At 33.0% G+C, this 14872-nt stretch overlaps 1 protein-coding gene and 1 pseudogene across 4 annotated transcripts; both read right to left on the bottom strand.

Annotated features, from left to right (window-relative positions):
• Window positions 1-3771: 3771 nt before the first annotated feature.
• EMB1220 (pre-mRNA processing ribonucleoprotein binding region-containing protein) lies at window positions 3772-8033 on the bottom strand. 4 transcript variants are annotated; one of them, XM_011040555.1, is made up of 9 exons: window positions 7800-8033; window positions 7363-7497; window positions 7136-7201; window positions 6908-7045; window positions 5703-6595; window positions 5548-5618; window positions 5305-5407; window positions 5065-5140; window positions 3772-4078 (listed from the first exon to the last, which is right to left on the bottom strand). In XM_011040555.1, exons 2-9 carry the CDS (start codon window positions 7363-7365, stop codon window positions 3971-3973), a joined length of 1458 nt encoding a protein of 485 aa, XP_011038857.1. In that variant the 5' UTR covers window positions 7366-7497; window positions 7800-8033; the 3' UTR covers window positions 3772-3970. The 4 variants fall into 4 exon arrangements, with proteins under 4 accessions (XP_011038857.1, XP_011038848.1, XP_011038866.1 ...); XM_011040546.1 differs by having other exon boundaries at window positions 7363-7473; XM_011040564.1 differs by having other exon boundaries at window positions 7363-7473; window positions 7805-8033.
• A 1240-nt stretch (window positions 8034-9273) lies between these two features.
• Window positions 9274-13708, bottom strand: LOC105138313 (ubiquitin-like; annotated as a pseudogene).
• Between the last annotated feature and the right edge of the window lie 1164 nt (window positions 13709-14872).

Here is a 14872-nt window from a genome sequence, read left to right as displayed (position 1 = left end):
CAATAATTCTTCTGCTTTGGAAAGTTCTCTTCGGATAAACTAGAGCATTATTGTTCAAACATGAATAATTACGTTATTTAAGTGTCTCTACAGATGCCAATTAGCAAAAATGGTCAAAACAGCCAAAATTGTCAAAATAAATATCAGTCTAGCAGACGATGGGATACTCATATGCTCTGCAACGCGTTATTTAGAGTTTTTAATTTAGAATTAGTAAATTTTAATTGAATTAATATATTTTTATTTTATTTATAATTATTTTTAAATTTTTTATAATTTAACCATTATCAAACTCAACTATTAACCTGTTAATTGATTTTTTTATTTAATTTTTAATTCTAACTTTTCAGAGGTTTTGAGTTTCAATTGATCAACAAATTTTCAGTTTTTTTAATTTGATTTTAAATTTAATTAATTTTAAATTCAAGTATTTTTTTTAGTTTGGTCCTCAATTTTAAATTTTTTTAATCAAGTCCTTAATTATCCATCAAATTTTAATATTTATATAATTAAGCTCATAATTTGATCAAATTAACTCTTAAAAATTACAATTTAATCATAAACTTTAATTTCTTCCAATTAAAGCCAAAATTGACTTTAAAAATCAAATTTCTTGCAATTCAGCCCTTAATAAATTCAATTAAACCTTCATAAAATCTATTTGAGTTCTTATATATATAATTCTTTAATTTTCATTCTTAAATTAAATTTTCTTTACCAATAAGACCTTTATTGGTTATCACAAACCATAAGTAGTCCAAGTGTCCGACCTCTAAAGATAATCAACATAAACCACTTCTAAGAAATTTCCTAAAACCTTGTAAGATGAGTGAGGTTGCTATACCTTTGAGTGCTATCTTTTTTCTTTTGTGTTTCGATGTTTCTATAATGTAATATTATACTATCATGTAATACACGTAAAATAAAAAGATATAGCATTCTATTTATAGAGAAATCTAAAAACCCTATAAATTATAAAATATTAATTTTTTTAAAATAATATCACATGTATTATTTTATGATAATTTTATAAATTTATTCAATCAAGTCCCTACTTGATTTTTTCTAAATTTAGAAGTGTAATCCCCTATATTAATTACATTTTAGTCTTTGATTTCTAAAATTTATTTACAATCAAGTCACACTTGATTACTCATCCTATTTTAATTTATGATTAATAGTTCTTATATGTATAACCTATTAGATTTATAATAAGTTGGTTCAAATATAAATCATAATATTAGATAAAATAAGATTAAGTAAATTTAATAATTTAATTTATTATCAATTCAATAATAGATTAATTTATATTTAAAAATCAAGTATAATGTCTAGCAACTTATCCAGATTCTTTAAATATTAAGAAAGTCATAAGTGATATGATATAATCTTTCAGTGACTACTTAGGGTGATGAATCCTTTTTTAATTACTCAAATACCTTCATATAATTTTTGTTATACCTAATATTGGTCATTTATTATCCTTAATTAGGACAACATGTGGTCAGGATTAAAGTATAATATTTTTTATATAAAATAATTTAATAATCTCAATTCTAAAATTACTCACACAACTATTATGTGAGTCTTTCCATAGACAAAGATGACCTCTCCATATGGAATTCTCTTACGAGCAGTTCAGTATACATGTCATCATACAAGCACCTACATATTAATTTTAAGTATCCTTCAAATTTTATTTTTTGAGAGCAACTGTTTTTTTTCACAAAAAAAAAATACATAATATGCACTAATCTCAACAACTCTAATTAATATTCAGTTTTAATATTAGATAAATCATAATATTAGATAAAATAAGATTAAGTAAATTTAATAATTTAATTTATTATCAATTCAATAATAGATTAATTTATATTTAAAAATCAAGTATAATGTCTAGCAACTTATCCAGATTCTTTAAATATTAAGAAAGTCATAAGTGATATGATATAATCTTTCAGTGACTACTTAGGGTGATGAATCCTTTTTTAATTACTCAAATACCTTCATATAATTTTTGTTATACCTAATATTGGTCATTTATTATCCTTAATTAGGACAACATGTGGTCAGGATTAAAGTATAATATTTTTTATATAAAATAATTTAATAATCTCAATTCTAAAATTACTCACACAACTATTATGTGAGTCTTTCCATAGACAAAGATGACCTCTCCATATGGAATTCTCTTACGAGCAGTTCAGTATACATGTCATCATACAAGCACCTACATATTAATTTTAAGTATCCTTCATATTTTAGTTTATGAGAGCAACTGCTTTTTTTCACAAAAAAAGATACATAATATGCATTAATCTCAACAACTCTAATTAATATTCAGTTTTAATAAAATATTGATCAAGAACATTTAGGAACAATGCTTTGATACAATAAAAATCTAGTAATTATAATGACTTTATAATTTTTTATACAAAATATTTTTGTTCAATGAATTTTATCTTTACTTTAGATTTATTAATCAAATATAATTAAATATTAAAAATAAAAAATAAATATATTTTACTTTAATAAAATAAGCAATACTTATAACTATCTAATTGACTACAAGATACATTTCCTTACACTTTCCACTAGTTTGGTTACAAAATAATGATGCAATTGAATCCAAAAATTATGGCAAGCCATTTTTATTTTTAGAAGATTAATGTTGTTCTGTTTGGAATTTGGACGTCAAAGAGGTTCTCCAGTCTTCTACATTACTGATCGAAAATCCGATATCAGAGCCATGGTAAAAGCTGGTTCAGGTTGTAAAGTTGTGACTACTACAAGACAATGCAGAACTATATCTTCCCACTTGAGGAAATGGTATCAAGATAGAAACCTTTCAGCTAAGGCCCATACTCTACTACATTTGGAAGAAGGATAACCTGTTAACCAGTTCTCCTATTGTTTTTGTGCATGCTTTGCACAAGCTTACGAGCTGACAATATCTGTCTGTTCTCCAGGTACGTACAATAAGGCAGCTAGGTTACTGTGATTGGTGTTTTGCGTGGAAATAATGATATTATGGCTGTATTAGGTGCTTCAGGTGTTTTTTATTTAAAAATATACTGAAGTAATATTTTAAAAATTTATTTTTAACATTAATATATTAAGACAATTCAAAAAAATTGAAAAAATTAATTCAAAATAATAAAATTCAAAATTTTAAAAGACTCTACTTGAAACACAGACGGATCACCCTCGATGGTTGTTCAGCCACGAGCTCTTCTCCACAGGATGTATGTGACAAAAGCTTTACTCCTGGTGGATGTTGATGGCCTAATCCTGGGGTCCCTGATACTGCTGGCCCTAACATGAGCCCAGGTGACAGCCAACATTTCGAACCATAATGCCTAACCTCTCAGAAAAATAGGAACAGGCAGGGCTCAGACCTGGTTGATAAAATTGATTTGTCCTAGAAACTTGCCCTTTCTGTTACACCTGTGCATTCTGTGTGTAATCATTGTGTATCATGTATATGCAGTATTTTTTTTCTCGAGTTTGGTATTGTGAAAAGACAAGTCGTTCTTTTGGAAACTCAAATTCAAGCTACAAGGCTCTTCTTCAACGATCATAAAGCAAAACTTCGTCAGTCGGTCACTCTCTCTACTCTCTCTAGACCAGACATGAAATACTGCTGAAATCTGACTAGCAACATCAATATACAGTCTTGAAAAATCAAAGCAGGCAAAGAACAAAAGAAAGTTTATGTATATTTCCTAATCCAGAAGTGAAACTCGGCAATGATGTACAATACGATAAATAATACCTGAAGTTGTTATCATTGCTGTAAATTCTATTTTATAATGAAAAAGAGTAAGAAATACAATATTTTCAAATAAGAGACAACATTAAAAATATCGTATCCAACTAAGAGATTTTGAGATTCAAGACAATCCCTCATGTTTATAAACTTAACTACTGGTAGTCAAAAACTCAATCCATAAAATAAGATTTTGCATCATCAGGTCCTCTTGATCTTTGAAAATGTTCCATTCTCAGAAAAGTAAGTGCTTTGCGTTCCACTGCCAAGTTGGTGTGCATGAGATTGCGGATTTGAGAGCTCAATCCCCTGTCAAAACAGGATGACCATTGTAGCAAGCGCTAAGCAAAAGGATACAGGGAATAAAAATTGAAAACACATCAAAAGAACGAGCAACTTATCCACTATTTTATGAGCTCGGATTTGTTATGTAAAGCCTCTTTTCAGATTGATTGGCTTCTACTAAAGCATATCTTGAAAATTTCTAGTGGTGAAAAGTTCAGAAGGCATAGGAAAAAATTTTCCTGCCAGATCTTAATTGAATAAGACCATGAGCACAACCCTCAACATTCAATGCGAAATGAAACATATTTTAGTGTGATGTTATGGTACATGAGGATGTGAAATTCAAACAGTTTTTCTGACTACTGTAGATTCTTGAATTCTCTGATATAGGTAGATTCAACCTTAACCCACATTCCCTATGACCATCAGAACCTAACGCCCAGAAAAAAAATAGACTTCTTATACTTGGCATGATGACCAGTGGATACCATACAATATCAAATCTAAGAAGCAATGTTCTGAAAACACAGCATCATCACCTAACTGCTCTTTGAAACAGCAATAGATTACAAAGGCACGTCTAGCCACAAGTGTTTCACAGGATCAACATGAAAGAACGGATTTCTACTTCTAAAATAATTCAAAACTTGATATTGTTTTTTTAACATAAAGTCAAAGCCATATATTGCTTGATTATTTTAAACAGTTCAACCTCATACATAAACTATAAATTCTTAAAAGGATAAAATTCCCCATGTCAACTCATAAAATCTTATATTAGACAAGATATTCCAACTTAAAACCCAGAAACTATTATACAAGGTCTGAAGGTCAGCTATTGTGTTCATGGTAAGTTTGAGGATAAAATTTGCTTTTTGTCCAAGCTAAATACTTTGCCTCCATTAGTGAATCTTTGTCATCGGTACCAGCACACCAACTTGGAAGTTGCTATTCAAATTAGCATTAACAGAAGCAATTCATAAACAAAGAGACAACAAATTACTACAAACCTGAACAGGTGTAAATGCCAGACTTGAGGTGAGGCCAGAAGTAGCACCGCTGCTTCCATAACGCTTCTCCTTGAATCTAAAAACAACAAGGCCATGAATGGTTGAGACAGAATGCAAACAAGTTAACTGATTTTTTTCCCAAGCCACAGTTTAAAGATTAGAGAATAACTTTGAAACTCGTAAAATTGCAGCTTTGCTGTAAAAAAGAATAACAAATTACAATAAGTGAAAAGGGCTTACTTCTTAGCAACTTTCGCTGCGAGTTTGCTCTGACCAATTGATACACGCAGCTTGCCATTCCCAGCCTGACCAAGCATACCATAACCTTCCCCCAGTCCATCACCTTAATGTCAAGGAGAATTTGCAAACCATAAGTAAGAAATTAAAATATATACTAGATCTATGACAATGGACATAAAAAGGAAAGCTCTCTAATATTCACAACTATTTCAGAATCTCAACAGGTTAAAAAGATGAATATACCCAAAGAACTCTCTTCAGGTACCCCAAATTGCATCCTGTTGGCAAGCTTCCTCATGTCTGTTATCGCATATCTGGAAAATCATGCATTACGAGATTACCCAGAATTCAAAGGAAATTTCGCCTGACAAACATATAGCAATAAAAACCTGCACTACCTTTCCTTCATCTTCCTTAGGCGCCGCCCACCTCTCTTTTTCTTAGGTTCGGAATCAGGAACTGGAAGTGGTTTAGGTTGCTTTGCAGGAGGAGGCTCTTGCCACTTCTCTATTTTCTTGCGAATTTCTTCCCTAAGGGCCCTTCCAGTGTTTCCTGATGGATCTCCTCTGGTAGAATCTACTCGTGCAGCAAGTGTTGATTTTGCAGCCAATAGTCGACCAGCACGCATTCTCAAAGAAGGTGGTGTGGACTGAAACACCTCTGTTTGCTCTATATAACCAACACGGAATTGGGATGTTGCAGTAGAAAATCCTGCAAGGTTCTTCTTCTTGGCACCAAGAAGCTGAACATTGCAGGCAGGCATCTTGGCCAAGGCTGTGAGGCCACCAGCAGTTCCCATAAGTTTTGCAGCAACAGCACTACCAACAATAGCTGAAAGATTTGGAGCAATGTAACCCATTCTAGTTTCTACAAAATCAAGGACCTTCTTCTTTGCTGAATCAAGTGCAAGAGCTCGATTACAAGCGTCAATTGTCTTTTGAAGGACTTCTTCAGGAAGCGGTTTGCCACTTGTTGTGGATGCTGTCACAGAAATCACCATTCTGATAGCGGCAGGTATAAGCCCTTCCATATCAACAAGGGTCAAATCCATCTCATTTCCAATCTTTTTCACAACACGAGCATAATCAATTGGGTGATGGACAAGTGATTCAAGCTCCGGAAATTTCAGTCGGTACTTGTCACGAATAAAATTGTGGATGATAACAATTTCATTCTCAATGTCAACTGACAATGCATTGCAGTTCACTATTAGCTGATACTCAGGATCATCTTCCAATACCATTCCATGATCTTGGACACCTAAGTCCTTCTCAAGTGCATCTTCCACTTTCTGCCATTTAAACAACAAAATAGCCACAACATCAGGTTTTACTGAACACAGAATCAAATTAAGTCAAATCACAAATGTAGCCTGAAGAAAATAAGTGATTGATCACAAAAACTTGAAAAAAAAGAGCACCAACATGAATTTTATTTCTTATACAGAAGCCTCCAATAACTAATAAAAGGAAAAAGTAGAAACATATAAGCCAATAAAACCATGCATAGAATAAACAGGTCAGAAGTTCATACCATTTAGCCAAACCAACAAGTATGCAGAGAGGCAGCAGTAAAAGTAAATATAAATGGATAGAATAATAACCTGGATTATATCATTATATCGTTGTGTTTTCTGCAGTTTTGACACAGTATCCAAATCATCATAATTAAGAGCTTCAATGTCTGCCAAGTCTTCGTCGACATCTTCTTCCATGTTTCCTGCCTCGACATCATGTTCCTCCTACAAAAAGTATCCAAAAAAATTAACAAACAACTAAACTACAGGTTTAATTCTCTAACAAAAAAAAAAAAAGATACAAATGGTACTTACAACAATATTAGCATCATTGTCGGATAACTCATCAAGGTCTGCAAGGAAAGAATCAGCTAGTGTTGCCTAATATATATATATAATCCCAAAAAAGGCAGTTAGTGGACAAATACTACATCAATCCTTATCTTTTCTTTTCTTTTTTATTCAGTAATTAATAAATCATCTAATAAAATTAAATTAAGTAAAGAGCACAGCATTTTTTTCAAAAAAATAACTGCCAGTACCATTTTTGTGATGTGATCGCCCCGGCCTTGGTCCAATCTTCTGTGCTCGAACAAGTTTTTTTTTCTTTTTTTTTTTTTTTTTTTTGGGGGGGGGGGGGGGCTTTAGGTAACCTGGGAAAAAATAGCGAACAAACGCTTGCAATTACCAAAAAAAAAAAAAACAAATAAATTAATTGCAGAAGAGATAGATAGGGAAACATAAAAGATGCCGCTATGAAACAAGTGAGAGCCAGGAGGCGGTGACAGAGGCCATTAAAATATAAACATGAAAAAATAACTAGGGATATACTGAATTTTGAAATTGCAAATAACAAAGCAGAACAAATCTAATCTAATCCCATTCTCTTTGATTTAATTCCAGTAGCAGTAATTGTTGAGAGAGAGATAGAAGAGCCCTAATTTTGCAGTAAAAGAAAAGCGAAAGTAATTCAAATTACCTTACCCGGGTGGTTGGATGATCAGATAAAAACAAGTGTTTAGGGTTTATTTCTTCATTTTTAGGATAAGACGATAATAAATCTTGCGAGGGAGGAAAACCGACCACCGGTCAGGCAAGTGTGGCATCTGTCGTGTCGGCGCATCTAACGAGAGCCCAAGAAGTGATCTGCAGTGCAGGCCAAGTTGGGTAATATTTGGATCACCAGCCTAATTAATAAACAGACAGACAGAGTCTTGTTCCCTTACATCATGGACTTGCACACTTTTGAGTAACAGCTGGTTTGAGAGTTTGTAGTCGTTATTATTTTTTAATTTTACTTAGAAGTATTTTAAAATAATATTATTTTTATTTTAAAAAAAAAGTATTTTTAATATTAATGCATCAAAACAGTATAAAAATATAGAAAAATTAAATTTAAATAGAAAAATTAAATTTTTAAAAAACATGATCCTTAATACTTTCTCAACTCCCTTATAACCCCAATCTTCAAATTCACACATCAATTGGATTTTTAGAAAGATAAAAAAAAGAAAGAAGTGGTACCTTCTTTGTCTTCGATCTTGGTTTTGACATTGTCAATGTTGTCATTTTATTCAACCTCGAGGGTTACTGTCTTCTCTGTTAGAGTTTTCATAAATATCTACATTTTGCCTCTATCTTTTTTCTATTTCAAATATGAGAATGATGTCCGGTCTCTCTTTCTATCTTTATTGTTAATTTCTAGATAGAATCTAAGATCAATTTTTGCCTTTCTTGGTGGCCAAATAACTTGTTGTAATTTTAATTCAAAGAAGAATATAAAATAGGAAGAGAAGAGGAGTTGCGGGTTTGAATTCATTTTAATATTTACCAATATAATTTATGTAGGCATTTAGTAAAACACGATGGAATTTTTATTGACTTTTTATTTATTTTCGAAATTCCATAAAAAAAATTCAGAAAAATATTTTTTGTTGGTTTTTTCATTACTATTTGCCATTTTTATTTTTTGGTATTTGTATAGACGGATTGCTGTTCTTTCCCAAATGAAGTACATGCAAAATCATTCCTCGTTAGGCCATCCATTGAAGAATAAATCTGGGGTATGCTGATGTTAAGGCCAAGGGTATGATTTTCTTAATGCCCCACGATTGCAGTAGAGGAGAGAATGTTCCAACAAAAGGTAGAGCACTCGGCGTGATAATAGTTGTTCATTTTATTGCCACAAATATAGGGGAGGGAGGTTTATTTGACCATTAATTTTAGAATTTTGAAAAATTAATTAAGATATGCATAAGTTGATCTAGATTTTTTAATATATATATACATGTATATAGTTGTTCATTCTATTACCAATACCAACAGCTGAAAGAGCTAGTAGTGCAGTACTGGCAAGTATATTTAATAGATTAAATCCGGATTGGACTCGATTCTATAAGTTCAAGTTGATAGAATGTCACAAAGCTCAAATGCAACGCAGTTCAGTCATCTCTTCAACATCCTGTCAGCTTCTTCTTCCTACAGTTGACAGCGCGGGGATGCAGGCGAGCATGGCAGCTAAAAATGAACAAGAATTACTTACCAACCCAAGGCTATTGAATATAGCACGATTAATACAGCAATACATGTTGTTATATACTGCAATTTAAACTGCATATATCATGCACCAGCCTCGTTAGGCTCTTGTTAGAAACCGAAATTAAGTTGGTTGCTAGAAATGGCCTGGCCACAATCATGTAGCCTTGTCTTACAACGCAAGCCCAGATGGGCATAAATCTGGCATGAGGCTTTGATAAATCAAGTGAATTTGAAAAGTTTAAGTTTAACTATAACAAAGAAAACCATTTTCCTATAAAGTAAAGACTATATATAGGCCCGTACCAGGAAAATGAAGGTAACTGATTGAATTTGAAACCTCAATTTAAGAATTAATTAGCCAAATCAATGGCATCCGATTCTATTGTCAAACAGCTGTAACTTAAACACTTCAGTGAAAATAAAGATGTGGATACTCATAACTCACCGGCGGCAAATCAATTTGTGCTGTTTAGACTTTTGGGCCACGGCCTTTGAGGATGGCTCGATCATCAGATTATGCCCACCACGCAGCCTTAAAACAAGATGCAGGGTTGACTCAACACAATCCCATCACATTTTTCAGTTCCAAGTTATTTTAATAGTTAAAATAAAAACAAGTTGTGCAAAAAGCTTCTTTTTTTTTTTTTACATTACAATCAATAAGCTTAATGGCTAATAATAATTGACCAAAAAGTTCTAACCTTTCTGGATGTTGTAATCAGCGATAATGCGACCATTTTCAAGCCGTTTACCTTCAAATATCAGTCTTTGTTGGTCTGGTGCAATCCCTTAAAAAAATTTTAAAAAAAAAGTAAAAACAACAACAACAACAAACAACCCATAAATTCAACCCTACGACAAAAAAGAAAAAAAACCAAGAAGAAAAAAAGGAAAATCATTCTGTTTGAAAACCTTGACAGTCAATTGTTGCTTTTTAATGTTTTTTGTTCGAAAAACAAAAACAAACAATTCTGGGTTTAGATAATATTAGAGATACTTAAATTATTTTATTAAAATTCTTTATTAAATAATGTGGCATCATGACATTGGTGTTTCATTAATCATTCAATTTAGTAATTATAATTATCTCATTAATTATTTGAAATTATTTTTTTGTATAAATATATAATAAAAGCCAAATAATCACTTAATAAGCAAAACTTGGTAAAAAGGTTTATTACCCCTAACATTACCCTTTTGATTTCTAGTCGTGATAGTTAATGGTAATTTGGATGTTTTCTGAACTTCACATCTTACTTCCCTAGTCTAAAAATGTTGTCGAGAGCTAGAGGCCTCGTTCTTCAATTCAACAGTATTCCCATTTGAATTCCTTGGATATGATCATAATTGCGGCCCTTTTTCCAGATGAAGCATTTGAAAATAAATTATTGGACTGATGCCAAAATAAAGTAGCCCATCCAGATGTAAGTCATTTGAGCATAGATGAACCGACCAGCATTCAAGACTGCACACCCAGCAAAGGCTAGGACGCAAATCATAAATAATGCCTGAGTCCTGAAATACATTAGAATACAGCAATAGATCAGCACCAGTCGGCATAAAACACAGCAGCCGGCACGAAGATTGCTAGGAAAGCAGGAGATGATGGAAATCAGAGGAAACGGATTAAAAATTAGTAGGCGGCATTGGATTAATTCATATACAGCAAGCAGCCAGCGCAACAGTGATAACTTTAGCCCCAGCCTATTAGTAGTAAATTATCCGCAGATTGTAAACATTGGGAACAATAACTCTTGCTATAGTAGCACTGAATAGCATGCAGCCACTGCAATTTCAAGACCTCCGAAACAAATTTTGCGAGATCACGGATTCTGAAGCCGGTGGAGACCAAAGCCACCAAGACACGGATCCTGCCATGCCATTGATATATAGTGAGCAGAAAGAATACAGCTCAGATCCGCAATGAAACTTCAAAGCAAGAGTATAAGCGACTAGCTACCACTTTGGAGTGTTTATAGCAAGAAACAAAACCTCTTAAAAAACCTGACAATTTAAAAGGGGAGGGAATCAGATCGATGGGGAAATAAGGTGGGGGTGTTAGATATATATTTCATAAACAAGCTGCCATGTCTTGATCTCCGTCCGGCACCATGTTTAGCAATGAATCTGCAAGAAAGTTGGTCACAAAGTCACCGATTGATTGTATAATATAAACTCAACTTCCTTAAGAAAAGGTCAGAGAAATGCAACAGCGTCATGAATCGACTTAAACAAATTAGTCACAGAGATAAGAAGATAATATAGGAAATTAGGAATCACCACAATCTAAATAACATGCACCGCCATCTAAATTGTAAGTTATTATTGCAAGTATATCGCTCTCGAGAGAAGGCTTCCACATTAATTTCTTCAATGCACTTAACTCTTGTCATAAATTCTTTCTCATAGAAATAACTTCCTTTCACAGAAAAGACGTCACCAATCTCTGTATAATGGCTCCCCAAAGTGGAGTCTTGAGAATGAGACTTTAGAAAGAGATAGAACAACCGGTATAGGTGTTACTGTTGCCCCAAGCAGTGGCCCGTGTACATAGAGAATAAATCTTTGGCATTTTTGCTTCTTGTTTAATATTCATTTCAACATCTAATTTAAGGCACCCTTAAGTTCTTGTACCATTAAATAATGATGAAGTTTGATCAGTTGGATAGGCTTTCATGAGATCAGTTAGATAGGCTCGTTCTGCAGATAAAGTACTTAATTTGTTGAAACTGGGTCTGAACTTTGAACTTAAAACAGTAGATCATTCATATAAAACGTGTGTGATTTTTAACCACGGGAATTGAGCTTCTATAGTCTACAAAACTGGGTCTGAACTTTGAACTTAAAACGGAGATGGGTTTTATTGTTGGGCTTGAACAGAGTGGTTAAGGTTCACCTAAATCACTCATATAAAAAGAATTTAAGTAAATAAATATTGGACATAAAGTGAATTATTGAAAAAAAAAGTTTTGTATGAAACTTGTTTGTTTATTTAATGATACAAAATATTTATGGACCTCAATTTTATTTAAGGATGATAATTTTATCTTAACATAATTGATACCAACCTAAATAAATATGAAATATTCTCTTTTCCCTTGTTGATTCATGTAATACCTGAAACCAACCTAAACTACATAAATAACTTTAACGTTTTAAAAAATTACATTTACATCAGCATATATAAATAGAAAATTTAGGGTTTTTTCTACAGTTCACACTCTCTCCTCTCTAGCCACTTCTTCTACCTTTTATATTGCTCTCTCCTCTCTCCTTACCGTGTGGTCTGCTGCGGAGGAGGATCAGAATTTCCTCCACTAGTAACACCTGATCACTTCAAGTTTGCTTTGCATCAGGGCGGAACCAAAATATAAAATTAAGGGGGGTAAAATGCTGTGATTTATATAATGATTTATATAATGTTTTATAAAAATACTAAGAATAAACTTAAAAAAAGCTAAAAAAATAATTTCCTTGTAGTGGCCGGGACCCTTGCCAGCCTCCCCCGTCTCCGCCCCTGCTTTGCATGGTGCCTTGGATTCTTCTGAAGTCGACACCACTCATTCCTGAATAATCATCTTCAATCCATGTTGATTTTATTTTCAATCTAACTTTTTTAAAATTTAAGAACCCATTTTTTGTTTTTTAATTTTGTGAAAGTTCTTACATGATCTACTGTTGATTATGTAAGAAGCAAGGCAAAACTTCATGTCAGAAATTAAAGGGTTATTAAGTATTGTAAGGGGAGTTAGCATTAGCATTATATAACTGACGTGTTGATTTCGCGAAAATAGCTATTTATATATCAACTGAGGATTTTTCTCTCATGTCACAGTCTTGACTTCCTCTCCCTGTGGATCCTTTTATTGAAAGACTTTTTTATCTTACCATGGAGTTTTGTAGGAGCAGTAAGGGTTTGAGGACATCATCAGAGGTATGGATGCCCTGAAACTTGATTATGTCAGGTTTGATTTATACTTGATCTGGTTTGGATTCAAGTATGAATATTGCAAAACCCGATATGTAAATACCCATTATTATTTGTAGTCATATCGACTTATCTTGAATATGAAAAGTGAAGTTATGTATGATTGCCCGTACGTTGAAATCCCTAAGAATTTTACACAAAATGAATAATCAAGTACTCACCAAACTCAACCTTTCAAAATGAACATATTAGACCTCTGTGTGTGTAAGAAAAAAAATAATAGATACCATTTTTGTCTTGGGTATTAGCCTTGATATTGTCGATGGTGTCACTTGATTCAACATCTAGGGCTATTGCCTCCCTGTTGATGTTTTCACGAATATCTGCATTTCCATGCTTGCTCTCTACATCTGCTTTGACTGTAAATGAGTCTCTCTCACACGCGGACACTGATGCTCTACCTCTTGAGTGTTAATAACTTAGAGGCCAAGCAACTTCCGAAATATCTGCCGCTGGGCTCTCTAGTCTCCCAATCTGATTTCGTTGGTAAAAAGCAGATAATTTGGGCTTAGGCCCTTGACTTGATAGTCTACTGGACCCCATAACTTACGCTCATCATCTGTCCTGGCTCAACAGAGGGTCTCAAATGGGCTAATGTTTTCGTTGCTTTAATAGCCTTTGAGAGATGCAGGATTTGAATTTAGTGTCACTTCAAGAAGTGCAGCTGACGTAAGACCATATCTCAGCCACCAACTAATCAAGATCAAAACAGTAATATAAATTATAGTCTATATTAGTTAATAGAAATGTAATAACTTAATATAACACCATTGACATTTGGGGAAAAAAATTAAAACAATGCACATAGTTAGGTTAGGGACCCTAAAAAATATTGTGAATAAACACATGCTCACTCCTTTCGAAACATTTCATTTTAATACTTTATGCATATCGATACCAATCCATGAATGAATCGTTCCTTTGATGTTGAAATATAATGCCGCAAGAGAGAGAGAGAGAGAGAAGGGAAACATGACAAAGAGGGAGGGTATGCTTTTGTCACATCTTTTAATGGCTTTAGCAATCAAAAATTAAGAACTATTTAGATGAGTTAATGCGTAGGCAACAGTGTGTAATTATAAAAGCAAATGTATTAATGGCGTTTTCCCCCAACATCACATCGAAAAGTCCCCCAGAATTAGGAGACTTGTTGCGTGGAAATACAAATAAGAAATTAGTATACATATGGTTTGTATTTTGCATTTGTACTACCAATTTATTTCATTTCCAAGTTGATGGTGCTCAGAAAAGTTATGTGCAAATGCCCTTTGAGGGATGGCTGGGGACGCCACAATACTATCATGTATATTCTCGCAGGTGATGGCTTTTTGCGTGTCAACAGTCAAGTGATTTCCTTCCCTGAGAATTAAGACTGTTTATTTGTTTAGAAAAATAATCATGATAATAATAAGACACTTGTGTCTTGACAATATCAAGAATCAATGGTCCCAACAGGGATTAAGTAGGCAACTGAATCAGCCTTCTCCATGTAGTAGCATTAATGTGAGAAATTTCAATATATCCCT

This window comes from Populus euphratica, unplaced genomic scaffold (genome assembly GCF_000495115.2).
Source record: "Populus euphratica unplaced genomic scaffold, PopEup_1.0 scaffold2.1, whole genome shotgun sequence".
Lineage (NCBI taxonomy): Eukaryota > Viridiplantae > Streptophyta > Magnoliopsida > Malpighiales > Salicaceae > Populus > Populus euphratica.
The sequence above is the reverse complement of the archived record's forward strand: the minus strand, read 5'-3'. Positions and strand labels throughout refer to the sequence as shown.

Coding starts and splice junctions, on each gene's coding strand:
- EMB1220 (XM_011040555.1), bottom strand. Junction 5,619..5,702: donor CTAAGGAAGATGAAGGAAAG/GTAGTGCAGGTT, acceptor ATGATTTTCCAG/ATATGCGATAACAGACATGA. Junction 4,079..5,064: donor TGGCATTTACACCTGTTCAG/GTTTGTAGTAAT, acceptor CTGTTTTGACAG/GGGATTGAGCTCTCAAATCC.